General features: G+C 41.1%; 1 protein-coding gene across 7 annotated transcripts in view; it reads left to right on the forward strand.

Annotated features, from left to right (window-relative positions):
• Window positions 1–15,774, forward strand: part of LOC311523328 (contactin-4) — a 648,631-nt gene that overhangs the window by 525,548 nt on the left and 107,309 nt on the right. For all 7 annotated transcript variants that reach the window (XM_084633191.1, XM_084633189.1, XM_084633193.1 and 4 more), the window contains 2 exons: window positions 9,887–10,023; window positions 11,565–11,694. In XM_084633191.1, the coding sequence (XP_084489317.1) occupies window positions 9,887–10,023; window positions 11,565–11,694 (267 nt within the window). The remainder of the gene's footprint in view (window positions 1–9,886; window positions 10,024–11,564; window positions 11,695–15,774) is intronic.

The following is a 15,774-nucleotide window of genomic DNA, read 5'->3' on the forward strand; positions in this document are numbered from 1 at the left end:
GTCTTTTACTCAAGGAGCTGAATCTATTCAGCTTAACAAAGGTAAGGTTAGGGGGTGAGTACCAGTCTGTAAGTATCTACAAATATTTGATAATGGGCTCTTCAGTCTATCAGACAAAGGTATTACAAAATGCTGTCACGGTTCCTCCCCCACTCTGAACTCTAGGGTACAGATGTGGGGACCTGCATGAAAAACCTCCTAAGCTTATCTTTACCAGCTTAGGTCAAAACTTCCCCAAGGTAACAAATATTACCCCCGTTATCCTTGGAATGGCCGCTACCACCACCAAACTAATACTGGTTACTGGGGAAGAGCTGTTTGGACGCGTCCTTCCCCCCAAAATACTTCACAAAACCTTGCACCCCACTTCCTGGACAAGGTTTGGTAAAAAGCCTCACCAATTTGCATAGGTGACCACAGACCCAGACCCTTGGATCTTAAGAACAATGAACAATCCTCCCAACACTTGCACCCCCCCTTTCCTGGGAAATGTTGGATAAAAAGCCTCACCAATTTGCATAGGTGACCACAAACCCAAACCCTTGGATCTGAGAACAATGAAAAAGCATTCAGTGTTTTACAAGAAGACTTTTAATAAAAAATAGAAGTAAATAGAAATAAAGAAATCCCCCCTGTAAAATCAGGATGGTATATATCTTACAGGGTAATTAGATTCAAAAACATAGAGAACCCCTCTAGGCAAAACCTTAAGTTACAAAAAAGATACACAGACAGAAATAGTTATTCTATTCAGCACAATTCTTTTCTCAGCCATTTAAAGAAATCATAATCTAACACATACCTAGCTAGATTACTTACTAAAAGTTCTAAGACTCCATTCCTGTTCTGTCCCCGGCCAAGACGACTACAGACAGACACAGACCCTTTGTTTCTCTCCCTCCTCCCAGCTTTTGAAAGTATCTTGTCTCCTCATTGGTCATTTTGGTCAGGTGCCAGCGAGGTTACCTTTAGCTTCTTAACCCTTTACAGGTGAGAGGAGCTTTCCCCTGGCCAGGAGGGATTTCAAAGGGGTTTACCCTTCCCTTTATATTTATGACAAATGCGATGTCTGGAAGTTGAAGCTAGACAATTTTTGACTAGTAATAAGGTGTAATATTTTAACAGTGAAGGTAATTAACCATTGGAACAGTTTACTAAGAGTCATGGTGGATGCTTTATCACTGGAAATCTTAAAATGAAGACTGAATGTTTTTTTTAAATCAGATGCTCTAGTTCAAAAGGAAATATTTGGGGGAAGTTATATGGCCTGTGTTTTGCCAGAGGTCAGACTAGATATCACAGTGGTCACTTCTGGCCTTGGAATCTATGAAGCTATGTCTGTTCAAGGTGCAAAACATGTTTTCAGCTCTGATTTTTACTTCCACACTGTGGTGTAGTCCTGAATGGACAACTACCAGGATGCCCCCACCACTCTGACCTCACACACATGTTGGGCGGTGGACACCATTTTGCTCTGCATCCTCCATGTAGTTTGAGAACAAAATGTCATCCTCCACATGGCAAACGTCCCAGTAAGCTGTTCCAGTGCGAACTGGCCCCACACCAGCTGAGCAAATGCACTCAGCTTTGCCATGCACCTCTTTTACAAGTCCCATGTAAAACAAGTTTTCATGGATAGCAAATAATGTAAAATACAGAAAACAAATGGCTACATGATGTCTTTAAAAGGACTTTTGCAAGTGAAATCAATTTTCAAAAGTGCCAACTCCCATTTTTAAAAAGTGATGTTAGCACTTGAGCACCTAAACCCTATTGACGTTCAGTGAGACTACGTGTTTTTTGAAAAATTTACCCAAAAGTGACTTAAGAGCCTAAATCATTTTCAAAAGTGAGTTAGGCATTACAGAGCCCCGCCACCCGGAGCATTGCGCTGGCAGCGCAGTGAGCTGAGGCTGCGGGGGAAGAGGGGTCAGCATGGGAGGGGCCGGGGGCTAGCCTCCCAGGCCAGGAACTCAGGGACCGAGCAGGAGGGTCCCACGGGCCAGATGTGGCCCGCGGGCCGTAGTTTGCCCACCTCTGCCCTACTGTAACTGTGGTTCTTTGAGATTGAAACAGGGTGGCTTGCCTCATGGGCTGGTGAGGCTGGGGATAAGCCAACCTCCATTACAAGATGATCTCCACCTGAGAGGAATCAGGTAATTCAAGTACAAAAAGGAGCAGGAGGTTGCAGTGAAGGTGGGAGCCCCAGGAAACTCTGGCTATATTTGTACACACTGCAGGGAACAGAAAGTCTCTGAGTCAGCAGGGGAAAGCTCAAGAAGCAGGAAAGAGTGCAGAAAGCTCTTGAGGCAAAGAGGCCTGAGAGAGACCCTGTCCAAGCTGGGGAGAGACTCCAAAGGCCCAGCTGGGAAGACCTGTGAAGGAGGACAATTTCTAGGCAGGAGATGCTGTGGGAGAAGCAGAAGGGCAGTCCCGCAGGGAGCTATGTTTGAAAGCGTTATTTTGATACTGAACTGGGTTTGAGGCCCAAAGGGCCCATATGTGCCTGAGAACTCAATAAATAGGATCTTAGGAGGGGATTGTTTGAACTACCTTTAAACTGAGTTTTTTAAAGGATCCTGAAGAGAGTAGGTAGTTGAGGCAGGGTGCTGTAGAGTGACCTCTGGCCACTGCGGGGTGCTTGGGTTACAGAGATTGTTGTCAATGCAGATTCCATGATCATCCTCCATCCCCACTTTTCAGTGTTCTCAGTGACATGGTCTTTGGATTGTGAGGGATCTGAGGGCCCTGCACCATCCTTTATGCCCTCATATGGGAGCACTGGGAGGCTTGGGGCGTATATGTGACCTTGATGGTAAAAAGACTCCAATTTTGTGAGCATAAGGTACATGCAGTCCTATAATGGAATCCACACTGATGACATGATGAATAACCACAGTTATTGTAGGGTAAGAAACTGTTCTTTATAGACTGCCCCTTTCTCAGAGAACTTACAAATGAAAGCCATGATCCTGCAAACCCTTATGCATATCCTTAACTTAAGCACATGTGTAGGCCTATTAGCTTCAATGTGAATAAAATTAAGTTAATTTAAGTAAATGCTTGCAAGTCTGGGGGCCTGAATGTGCATGACAGACAAAGGGAGTGTTAAGCTATGTCTACAGTAGAGACCTCACAGCGGCATTTCTGTACTTATGCCGCTGCACTGCTGTAAGATCTCCATTTTAGCCACTTTATGCCGACAGGAGAGAGCTGTCCCGTCAACATAATTAAACCATCCCCAATGAGCAACTGTAGCTATGCTAGTGGGAGAGCGTCTCCTGCCAACATAAGGCTGTCCACACCAGCGCTTCTGTCGGTGTAACTTATGTCGCTCAGAGGGGTGTTTTTTTCACAACCCCGAGGGACATAAGTTATACCGACAAAAGTGCTAGTGTAGACATAGCCTTACTATCCTAATTATACAGATGGGATCCTGAGGAACAGAGAGATTAATTGACTTGCCCAATGTCATTCAGAAAGTTGGTGGCAAAGCTGGGCAGTGACCCCAACTCTCCTGATTGCCAGTATAGTTCCTTAATCCTTTACACACATGAGTAATCCTACTGTAGTCCAAAGGTCTGAGTCTCATTTATGATAAGGCCACTTTATACCATTCTGGCAATGTAAAGCAGCCTTAAATGTAAATTATATTATACCTGCTTCTAAGTCCCTTTTACACTGCCAGAAAGGTGTACCAAGAACAAGGCGCAGTAAGTCTTTATAGGGCTGGGGCTTGAAATCATAGGCTATTTTTTTAAAGTCCAAAAAGACTTAAGGTGAAATAAAATACTGTTTGGCTAAAATACAGTAAAATCAGTGTGATACTTAGTATAGTTTATTAGTTAAAAATAACAGTTTGAATGATGATCATAAGACATTCCAACTTCCCACAGATTCTTGCAGTATCTGCAGTCTGGTGCATAAGTGAGTGAATAGCAAAAACTTCAAGCATACTGTTTCCCTTTATAAAGGTATACTGAGTCTGTAACACAAGATTATCAGTGCCATTACAAAAGGCAAAAAAAGAAAATATGTGATTGTACAAAATGTTTTATGAAACAGAAAATAGGCTGGTATAACTGGGCAACATAATGTCAAATGCAGGGATCGGTAAGCCCCTCGGCAGGCTGGGCCGGTTTGTTTACCTGCCGCGTCCACGGGTTTGGCCAATCATAGCTCCCACTGGCTGCGGTTCGCTGCTCCAGGCCAATGGGGGCTGCGGGAAGCAGCAGCCAGCACATCCCTCGGCCCACGCCGCTTCCTGCAGCCCCCATTGGCCTGGAGCGGCGAACTACTACTTCTACTTCTGTGATATTATAGTATTGAGCAAAAGGCCCCAGTCAGGATTGTGCTGGTGCTGTACAAACAGAGGAAAGACAATCCCTTTCCAGAATGGGTTACTTTCTCCAGACACAAACAGCTGAAGGGTAGGTGATGAGGATACAGCATTCAAGCCAATGAACCTGCTGAAGTTTTGTTAGACTTTGTTAGATAAGTGGATTATCATTTGTTTTTTATTGAGGGTAGAGAAAAGGAAACAGCTTGTCATCTGCCTTCACATGGCCACTAAGAATTCTAACAGATTAGGGATGTATAAATTAGTGAGACTATGTTCTTCTTTGTCCCATATAACAGGTGTGCTTAATTGTCCCTCATAGGGGGCAAACATCATTCACTGTGTAGTGCTTCAGAACAAAAAAATGCTTTATTGTTAATTATTTTTTTCAACTGTTTTAGTTAGTAGTAGTGTTCGGCTCTCCGCTCTGATTCCCAGGTTCACTTTCAGCCTCTTCATAAAGAATAGATACAACAATAGGCAGTCTTGTAGCCCTTCAGTAGAGTATCTGCTGTTCATGATGAATTACACAGCCTGGGCCAGGTCCTCTGCTGCTATAAATTGGCTTAGCTCCACTGAAGTCTATATATAGCAATTGTGAATCTAACAATATGTGTATTAGTCGCTCTTTTGCTCCAGACACATCTTTGCTAGTTTTGTCTATTTCATCTTCAAACTTGCTTTTAACCCTTTTAGTGCAGGTCCAGCCTTAGCTGGGTCTCCTTTTTGGCACTTGCAATTTGTGCAATAATTGCAAACTCAGCTTAGGCTATTTAGACATATAAGTGCCAGACTATATTATTTGGGTTAAGGTGACCAGGTACCTGGCTTTTGACTGGAAAGTTTGGTCAAAAAGGGGACCTGACAGTGTCCGGTCAGCTCTACTGCCAGAACACCCAGAGTCCAGTTACCGTGGGTGCGGAGGCGGGGTGGCGCTGGATCATCATCCAGGACCCCCTCCTACCTGCGTCAGGCAGCTGTAGCTCCCAACCCTGGCAAAGCAGGCAAGTCCCTCCTGACCTGGGCGGGGAAAAGCAGCAAGTGAGGGGAAGGAGGGGGGAAGATGCATGGATAGAAGTGGGGCCTTGGGAGAAGAGGTGGGGCAAGGGTGGGGCCTTGGGAGGAAGAGGCAGGGCAAGGGTGGGGCCTTGGGAGGAAGAGGCAGGGCAGGGGTGGGGCCTTGGGAGGAAGAGGCAGGGCGAGGGAGGTTCCAGCACAGCTGCTGGAGTGTCTGGTTTTTAAATATTACCAAATTGGCAGCCCTAATGTGAGTATAGTTACTCACTTAGCTGTCTAAATGTCCTAAACTAAACCTTTAAACTTTTGAATGTGGTAAAAGGTAAGCAGGGCTTTGGAAATGTGTCCCTTAATCTCTACTTTACATTGTACCTGCCAGAGACTGAGCTCCAGGCCCTGATTCCATCACTTGAGATGGATTTCTTTTCTTTAAAGAATACTCGTATCCATTCAACTGTTTTTGTATTTTTTCTTGCCCTTTTTTCCTTTCTCTCATAGATGTGACATATGCCAATTTCTTGTGATGTTAATATTATTCTTAAATTAGCTTCCATGCTGCTTTTATGATGTCTAATGACCTAGCTTTTCCCTTCCGGAGTTTTCAGGGGTCTGGAAGAAGCTCTACCAACAAAGAAGCAGCTTTTTCAATATAGCTGCCTTTAAACTAGCAGCTGTTGCCAGCACAGCCCCATGTCAGTCACAAATCACACCTCATCACACCCCAGACCTACATAGCTATGACAATAAAGTTTGTAATGCACAACTGGCCTTACACCCTTATTCTTTTTTTAAAAAAAAATTAGCCTGCTTGAAGCTTTGTCTCACTTTACTGCTTCTTTGTATGATCCCCAATGGGAGGATGTCAAAATTTCATTATATTATGGTAGCTGGTGCTGATGGCTCAAATACACCTACTTCATGAACCAGCCCTGGTGTTTTACATAAGACTAAATTAGGAGAATGTTTTGTATTCTCTAGAACAAGTGGTTCAATGGAGAGTTTGACCTAATTAAAAATGTCTCCCAAAGAGAACCACAGAACTGCATTCCTGTGAAACAATGGGCCCTGCTGTTGTCACTGAGATTTATTATTGACCTACTAAGCTTTCACAATAGCTGTCTGCATCATAAATAGCATTAGGTTAAAAAGCTTAACCAGTTCACATAACTAGAATGGATGAACACTGGGGTATCGTTCAAGTCTGTGGCTCACAGGTGCTGCACAAGAGATTGAAATGAATAGCTTCTGTAGCTGTTTGGATCATTTCCAGCATCAGAAGTTTGAGTCTTGATGCAATTATTTACATTAGGATTTTAAGATTTTATAACCCGAATAAAATAAAGACTGGAATGTTCTAAAAGTAGGGATCTGATTGCTCCTTCCAGTTCATAAACGCTGGCTCAGTCCTTCAGTCCAGGATTGGACAGGCAAAAAGCTGCCATTTGCATGGGTGAAATCTTTGCTTATGCAAGGAATGTAAGATTGATAGCCACAAAAGGAAAAAGAAAGATCGAAAATCTTACCTATTATAGAATTTGAGTTCTTATAATTTCACCTGAGGCAATTTATATATGACATTCCAATATAACTATGCCACAGAACACACTGTACAGATTATGTAGATTTTCTTCATTTGATTGTGTCATAAATATAAAGGGAAGGGTAAACCCCTTTGAAATCCCTCCTGGCCAGGGGAAAGCTCCTCTCATCTGTAAAGGGTTAAGAAGCTAAAGGTAACCTCGCTGGCACCTGACCAAAATGACCAATGAGGAGACCAGATACTTTCAAAAGCTGGGAGGAGGGAGAGAAACAAAGGGTCTGTCTGTCTGTAGTCGTCTTCTTTGCCGGGGATAGACCAGGAATGGAGTCTTAGAACTTTTAGTAAGTAATCTAGCTAGGTATGTGTTAGATTATGATTTCTTTAAATGGCTGAGAAAAGGATTGTGCTGAATAGAATAACTATTTCTGTCTGTGTATCTTTTTTGTAACTTAAGGCTTTGCCTAGAGGGGTTCTCTATGTTTTTTAATCTAATTACCCTGTAAGATACCTACCATCCTGATTTTACAGGGGGGATTTCTTTATTTCTATTTACTTCTATTTTTATTAAAAGTCTTCTTGTAAGAAACTGAATGCTTTCTCATTGTTCTCAGATCCAAGGGTTTGGGTCTGTGGTCACCTATGCAAATTGGTGAGGCTTTTTATCCAACATTTCCCAGGAAAGGGGGGGTGCAAGTGTTGGGAGGATTGTTCATTGTTCTTAAGATCCAAGGGTCTGGGTCTGTAGTCACCTAGGCAAATTGGTGAGGCTTTTTACCAAACCTTGTCCAGGAAGTGGCGTGCAAGGTTTTGGGAAGTATTTTGGGGGGAAGGACGAGTCCAAACAGCTCTTCCCCAGTAACCAGTATTAGTTTGGTGGTGGTAGCGGCCAGTCCAAGGACAACGGGTGGAATATTTTGTACCTTGGGGAAGTTTTGACCTAAGCTGGTAAAGATAAGCTTAGGAGGTTTTTCATGCAGGTCCCCACATCTATACCCTAGAGTTCAGAGTGGGGGAGGAACCTTGACAGATTGTTTTGTCTATTTTTTTAAAAAGAGCAATTTGGGGTTTTTTTGGGAAGTGGGAAATGAACAAAACAAAAAGGAGGTTTTATAGAGTCCTTTCATAACAAAGGGTATCCTAAGGCTTTCTTCAAAGTTATGAGTTAGATGCTAATAGTAATAGTAGCCATGTAGACAAATTGTGCAGTCAGCTGTAACTTGCAAATAGCATTAAATCTTGGAACCTGTTGCACTGAGAGAAGGAATGTGTGCCGGAACTCATTACTTCATGTCTTATTCAATACAGTGCTAGCAGTTGCCACCCATCTTGCTATGTTTCACGACCTCCCCTTTTTATGACTCTTGGGATGCATGTAATGAACAAGCCTAAAGTATAACAGTAGGAAAGGTAGGAAGGGGTAAGCCTTGTCCACCTCTCCATTTTTGGTTGTGAGGTCTATTTAAGTTCTATATTAACATTGTTTCACCATATTAAGTTTGCCTTTCTGCTTTTGTAATCCCCACTGAGTATTTCTGTGGTGTATTTAAAATTCTATGCAAATTTCTGTGTTTTTTTCCCTTTGATTTGTTGTTTATAGACACAGTGGGAGGGGAAATATTCAATGTGGCATATGAGGAATTAGGTGCATATCTGTTATGAACAGCAACATCATTTGAGACAAATTCCCCAGGCAGAACATTAAAAAAGCATCCTAGCTCTTTGAGATTTCTTGGGTCTATCAGCAGGAACATATAAAGATGGACACAGCAGTATTTAAAGTGTAGTGATATCAAGTTTCCATTCAATTTAACATTTGGTGTTTGTTATCAAGTTTGTTTTTTTCATCTATTCTGTCAAACCTTTCTCTGTTCCCTCATCTCAGGCTAAATGGGATTTATAAAGCTGTTGTCTTTTGTTTGAGAAATCCTAATTGTTTTATCTGATTATCGAGGGAAAGTATCGAAAAATATTATTCAGGTTCTTGGAGACCTCTGCTGGTAATATTTTTTTAAATCCTTTCAGGTTGTGTTTGTTATTTTAAAGTAGGGCAAATCTACCTTTAAGAAAAACCTGAAACACATCTGATTTTAGTACAGTCCTGAAGCTCAGACTGAGTTTTTTGAAACGTTCACTGGGGTTTTGTGCAGTGGACTAGAGACAAACCTATGTCAATGTGGTTTTGTGGAGATAACATAAACTCAGTGGTTTTTCAAGGTTTCCAGGAAAACTTGAGAGTTACAGCAGAAATTTGCTCTCAGTTTTGAGTATGGATAATATAAGGGTGTGAAAACCTACCTAACACAAAACTAGAAAAAGGTTTTCAGACACCTGCAAACAACAAATGCCAGTTTTCACAGAGATCTATTTAGAAGATGAAGTATGTGAAGTCAGTACTTTAAACGCTACTGTATTAAGGTCCCAATCCTCTGAACTCTTATTGACATGAGATGCTTTTTTCTACACATGTATCCTTTATTCACGAGTAGCTCGGGTTTTGCAGGATCTGTCCCTAAACTAGCAAGGGGCCAAGATGTGGTGTTAGGATCTGAACTTAGATCTGAATAGTGCTTGAATATGACTCCTAATGCTCCCAAAGCTTAAAGGGTTTTGATCGAGAGCTGTGACCCAGCAAGCCACTTAGGCCTAGTTTGTGAAAACATCAGGAAAGTACTAACTTCAAGCATGCCAGCAGTCCCATTTATTTCAATGGCACTTCTCATGTGCTGAAGTACTTCATTTTTGAAGATGCAATTTTTTTTTATTTAATACTTATATTAAAAATAAAAGTTGGGAAACGAGATCCTGATCCTGTTCCCATTAATTTCAAAAGGAGCAGAATTGGAACCCTAGGGAAAAAATCCCCAAAGCGAATCCAATGGTATTAAATATGTGATTCTTTGAGGAAAGCTATTTGGGGGGTTTGCTGGCATCTAGAAAATAGACCCTTGTTTACAAACATGTGGTTTTATTCATTACTTTCTGCACTGCAGCACCACCTAACTGGATTCAGAAAATAAGTGATGCTCACAAAGCTATAGAAGAAAGCATCTTTTGGGAGTGTAAAGCGAATGGGAGACCAAAGCCTTCATACAGCTGGCTAAAGGATGGTGAGCCATTGATGCCTCGGGTAAGAATATTGCTGAAGAATAATATCCTTTGTTCTTTGAACGAGGTTACCTTTTGCAGAATGTTCTACAAGGATTCTGCTGATTTGGCAGCTTTCTCATGTCTGCATAGTTCACTGCCTTTGAAATAGAAGTGCAAACAGTGACTGAGCCTTAAAATTCAAGCTAGAGCATATTTTCTACCTTCATGGGTCAATGCCATTATATGACATTGAGTTCCTGTATTGAAGAAAAATAGTCCCTTACTTTCTGTAGGATGGTGGGGAAGGCTTCAGGACAGGTTCAGAAGAGATTTATATTAGGGAAAATAGGGTATATGAAGCAATTATACTTTTTCAACTGTTTATAGCTCTGTGGAATGAGTAATTCATAATACTAATCTGATGGTTGAGAGGCCCCAGTAAAATCAGGTACCATGGGGTTTTAGGACATAAAATGATTTTCATTTGATAGTTTTCAGCTGAACTTCAAATGTTAATGAAACTTTGGCATTTCCTCCAGTCTCTAAACAATAATCCAATTTCTCTTGTTTAGAGTTGTTCCTGCATAGGTGACCAGAGACTTGACCTGCCATTAGCAGTGCCATGAAGAACTGCCTACAGATTAGCAATCCATAGAAGTGGGGGATAAAACTCACTCTCCCACCGCCCCACTCCTTCTCTCGCTAGAGGGCAACTTTGAGTCCCATTATTGTCTCAATTATACAGCAAAACTAAAGCAAATTACTAAAGGGTTATCAGGGTAGCCTGCATTTTTCTCCCTCCACTTAATGTGAAAGGACATGGCTGCCTAGATTTGATCAAGTCCTAATAAAGATTGCACAAACATTAAATTGCCACCCTGCAGCCAAGTAGAAAGCCAATAGCTCTTTATATTACTTATTTTTTAAAAAATGGCAGAACTCCCAGGAGGGAGGGAGCATTTTGCTGTACTTATTAAAACTGATAATATGAGTTCCATATCCTTAGGCTGACAAATGATACCATGGTCTTTTGTTCCACATGTTAATTTTACTCCATGCTGGTCACTAGCAGATGGTCTTGTTCTTAAATCACGTTAGTGGCAGAAATAAAGGATCATTAAATTATTAACATCTACATTTTTTTTCCAGTAAACTGCAGCTGATTTTAAATGTTTCTCTCTGCACTACCTAAGATGATTACTATTCCTATTAACCTTCAGAGGGCTACAGGCTAATAACTCAACTGTTTTAAATGTTCTCAAGAATGTATTTGACCATGATACACTACCTTAAAACAGAAGTGCATTTTTAGATTCAAGTTTATCTCTTTGAAGGGGATATTAAATCAATGAGAACTCAAGGGAGAGTCCTCCCATTTAAATTGCATTTACCAACTACGGTATTGGTTTTTCCATTTAACGTCTAACCTGATATAAATTTAGTTGACAGACAAATAGATTGTAGCATGTAAATTGTTCATATTACTATTTTTTTCTTGTACCCTGTGATGTAAGAGATGACACAGCTGCTGTAACATAAATTCTAAGGTGGGGTTTCCTTATTTATTTTGTTGTTCTACAGGACAGAATTCAGATAGAACATGGAGCACTTACAATAACAAATGTGAATCTGTCAGATGCAGGCATGTATCAGTGTGTAGCAGAAAACAGACATGGAGTCATTTTCACCAGTGCGGAGTTGAGTGTAATTGGTGAGTTTCCTTTCCTAAAAACCAAAAATCTCATGTTACCTATACCAATGTTGCTAAGCTTAAATGTCTCAGCCAAGAGTACATCAGTATACCTCTGGCACCAAGGAAACAAGTGTAATAACAATTATTTAGGCAGATGGTTATACACGGAACAAAGAATTCCTCACATCACTCCATCTTGTTGTTAATACAGGTACCTGAGCATGGAAAATTGGTGGCCTACTACCCACCTCTTGGTGTTTAGAAGCCCCTATATCAGCCTTTTAATAAGACAGTGGGATCCAGTGATAGTGCAGTTGGGAACTGATCCATGTTGAACTCAATAAGTCTGTCTATTGAATACAGAGTCTGAATTTAATCCTCTTTAGGAAACTTTGCAAAACTTTCCTCTTTGAATAGCCTTTTCACCCTAAGAATGACACTCACAACGCTGACACCCTTTTCAACCCCTAAATCCCTAAAATACCTCTACCTTACACAGAGTTTTGACACCATAAAAAGGGAAGTGCCAGAGACTCTATAACATCCAGTAGGGACTTCATTATTGCTACTGATTTTATGTGGAAAGCAGTATAAAACCCTCAGACTGAACGAGACAGACTGACTTCAGTGGGTCATGCCCATGTTATATATCAATTTCAGTGAGCATAATGACAGCTATAAATTGTGTCAGTGTATTGCAATAGTAAAACTGCACTTCTTCCTGTATATCTGCTTACAGTCAAATTGTTCTATGACTACACTACAAGAGGGTTCCACTGTATGCATTTTTGTTTTGCGACAGTCTGCTATGAGTACGCACTGAGCAGCTCATTTGCCAAATGATTGTCAATCCACACATAAAAAGTGTTATGCGCTCTGAGGTCCATTCAGCAAGTAAACCCATTGGGCCTGACATATTGGCCTCTATTGCACTGGAGTACATTAAGAGTAACTCACTGAAGTGGAGTTACGCCTGGTAAAACTGACGTAAGCAAGAGGAAAATCAGGGTCAATTTGTGTAATGCTAGAGCAAGTCCAGAATAGAGACAGGCTGGTTGTTGGTCTTGCATATTATACAATTCCATTTAACCAGGGGTTTTGGCTATCCCTTCATACCATGCGATAAATAGAGTTTCAAATAATGAGGAGCCAACCAGTCAGTTTTACAAGGATCTATGGACTGAGCCTCAGACCATCACTTTGAACTAGAAATCTTGTCTCCTTATCTTATCTGCAGAGGGGGAAGCTGGAGCACAGAGAGACTAATTCTGATTCTCCTCTCACTTATCCTGTTGATAATCAGGAGTAGCCCCATAGTATTCATTGGCAGCATAAAACTGGTGGGAGATCACATCTAAAGGGACTTCCAGGAGGTGTATGTCAGAGTCAGGGATAGAACTCATGTCTCCAGACTCCTAGTTCTGCACTGAATTAGAAAGCTGCCCTTTCTTCTTCCTTCCTTCAGCATAAGCTTGTGAGTAGCTAATTTGCTCTCTTACAATGCTGGGAAAGTTCTTTCCATCAGAGAGAAAAGAGGGAACCAGTAAAGAGGTCAGATTACATGCAGCATTTCCAAGGAGAAACTAGAGTTTCTGATTAAACAATCTAGTCTTAGGAGTTTTCAAAGAGAATGTTCAGTACCGTTGTTTGATTTGCTTTGTCCTTAAGAACAAGGCATGAGGTATGTTCTGCACATCACATTTCAATGTAGGTCGTCCTTTTATCAACCTGAGAGATGCCTACATAGAAAAAAACATTTTCATCTGGAAGTTTGCTGCTCGAGGAAAGTACAATCATGTTCAACAAATTAGGCTTCACAGTGATAAGATTTATTGGGCATGTTGCCTACTGTATAAAAGAAATCCAGATAAACCTACTGATGCTTTTCCAGTCTATTCAGAACTGTTATAAAATGAGCCTTGTAAGGTAGGCAGAAACTAGCATAAGATAAAGACCCAGATTCTTCCCTGCATGCAGGCTGCACTTGGTATAGGGGGCATGTCTAGGGCTTACCTGTGCCCCAATAATCTCTGGATGATAAAATGGCCTCTTGGAGCTGTTGGCAGCTGATGTCATTTAGAGTAGCCCTGAGACTGCTCTCTCATTCCTGTGGACTGGACAAAATTCACAACAGCCCTAAGATCAGGAGTACAAAAACATGGCTGAAAGTCACTTTTACTTTTCCAGTGTTTGGCTGCAGCCCAGGCTCTAGGCCAATATATTGTGGAGTTGGTGGGTGATCCTAACAATAGCCCCTAGAGAGGAAAGAGTATAGTGCAGTGGGTTCCCATATTGACACAGGAAACATGAGGAAATGGGCGAGAGCAATAGCTTCCCATATCCACACAGGAAACAGGGATGGATTTTAGATAGCTTTTACCCTGATACTTCACCTCTAAGAAAATCCAACTCTTCAAGGTCAGCATCTCTTAAAGCAGCAAACAAAATCCCTGCTTCTCTATTCTGTCTGCCTCTTCAATAAATCCCTGTGCTGGTATGACACTCTGCCTGTCTGATAGCAGTCCTATTCTGCATTATACCCCATTTCTTCAGGGCCTGTGCAAATGTAATGGGTAAGCAAGGAGTGCCCGGGGTCTTTACATACGGTGTTTTACATCTTCATCAAGCTCAAATGTAGAACAAGTCTAAGAGAGCTGCTCATGCATAACTAGCAAATATCTTAAAGAGTTAGCCTTAAAAACCTGCAGATTGAGAGAAAGATATGGTTAATTCTAGATTTGCTTTGTTCACATTAAGGTTGCAATGACTCTGTGCTGTTAAGGAACTGATCCTCCTTCTATATTAAGACCAGTTCTTTGTTCCAGATAAATGCTTGAAATAGAAGGACTAGTAGAATACTGAAAAACCTGCTTTACAAATATATTGGTGACTCCAAGACCTGAGTTCAATTTTCTGTGATTCCTAGGGTTATATTATCTCTTCACAAATAATTTAGGCTGTTGCTCAGTATTCGGTATCTTATATGTAAATCATAGTGGTTTCTGTGTTGTTGTCTCTCTCTCCCCGCCTTCCTCCCCCCTACATAAAATGACAAGAATGATGATTCTGCAATGAATGTGGTGTTCATTATTTTCCAGTTTAGAAAGTTACAGCCATCTCATACCATCCGGGAGCAAAAATGCTAGTACTGGGTGTCTCAGGCTACTATACATAGAACACATGTCTGCGAGTAACAAAAGTGAATGGTCAATGCAAATACTTTGCAAGCAACCCATATTCTGAAAATTAGTTGTCTAAACTGTTCAGTAAACATTTATAAGTAACTGATCTACGCAAAGATTGATTTCCAAATTATTTTTCAATAGAAAAAAAGTGGCACATTTCATTTTAAAATTGGTAATTAATATTGTTCTCAAAGAGCAATGTGACCAACTCTGATATATATAGTATATTAATATGCAGAGGTCCTTACTGTGTGTCTTCTATTTTGAAAGGTTTTTTGGCACCAGTTTTGTTTTTCTGGTTCTTTGATCGTCTCCTATATAACGTATTGTACTTTCCTCTATGCCAAAATGAAACGATCCATCTATGATCACACATAAAAGGCAAGACAGCTCAGATGTTAGTTGACTCACTGATTCACAGAAGTTGGAGATAGAAGAGTTGTCTTAGGCCATATAGTCCATCCCCTAATCAGCATGAAGTTATTCCTTATCCTATATTCTTTTTGCACTGGAGGCAGAGTGGATGGCAGAAAATTGAGTGGCAGAGAAGTGAGCTGTAGCTCACGAAAGCTTATACTCAAATAAATTGGTTAGTCTCTAAGGTGCCACAAGTACTCCTTTCTTTTTTCAAGAAACTGAATTTCTCCTGGGTTCCACTATCCAGTTTTGTGCCACCCTATTGCTTCAGGAGCATTGTAGACATAGGCCTAGTTTGACTTCTATATTTGGGGGCGGCAGCTCCATTCCAGACAATGGGGCTATGCATGGGGGGGGAATTCCATGCCTACCCGAGGCTTGCAGTTTCAGGGATGGAGGGGGCAATACCTCCCCCCTCCCGTCCCTCCCCAAACTACAGCCATTATTTTAGCCATTATGTGTAACATCTACTTGATCTACAAACAGTGAATTAAAA

Source organism: Lepidochelys olivacea (genome assembly GCF_965140295.1).
Source record: "Lepidochelys olivacea isolate rLepOli2 genome assembly, chromosome: 7".
In the NCBI taxonomy this organism is placed as follows: Eukaryota; Metazoa; Chordata; order Testudines; family Cheloniidae; genus Lepidochelys; species Lepidochelys olivacea.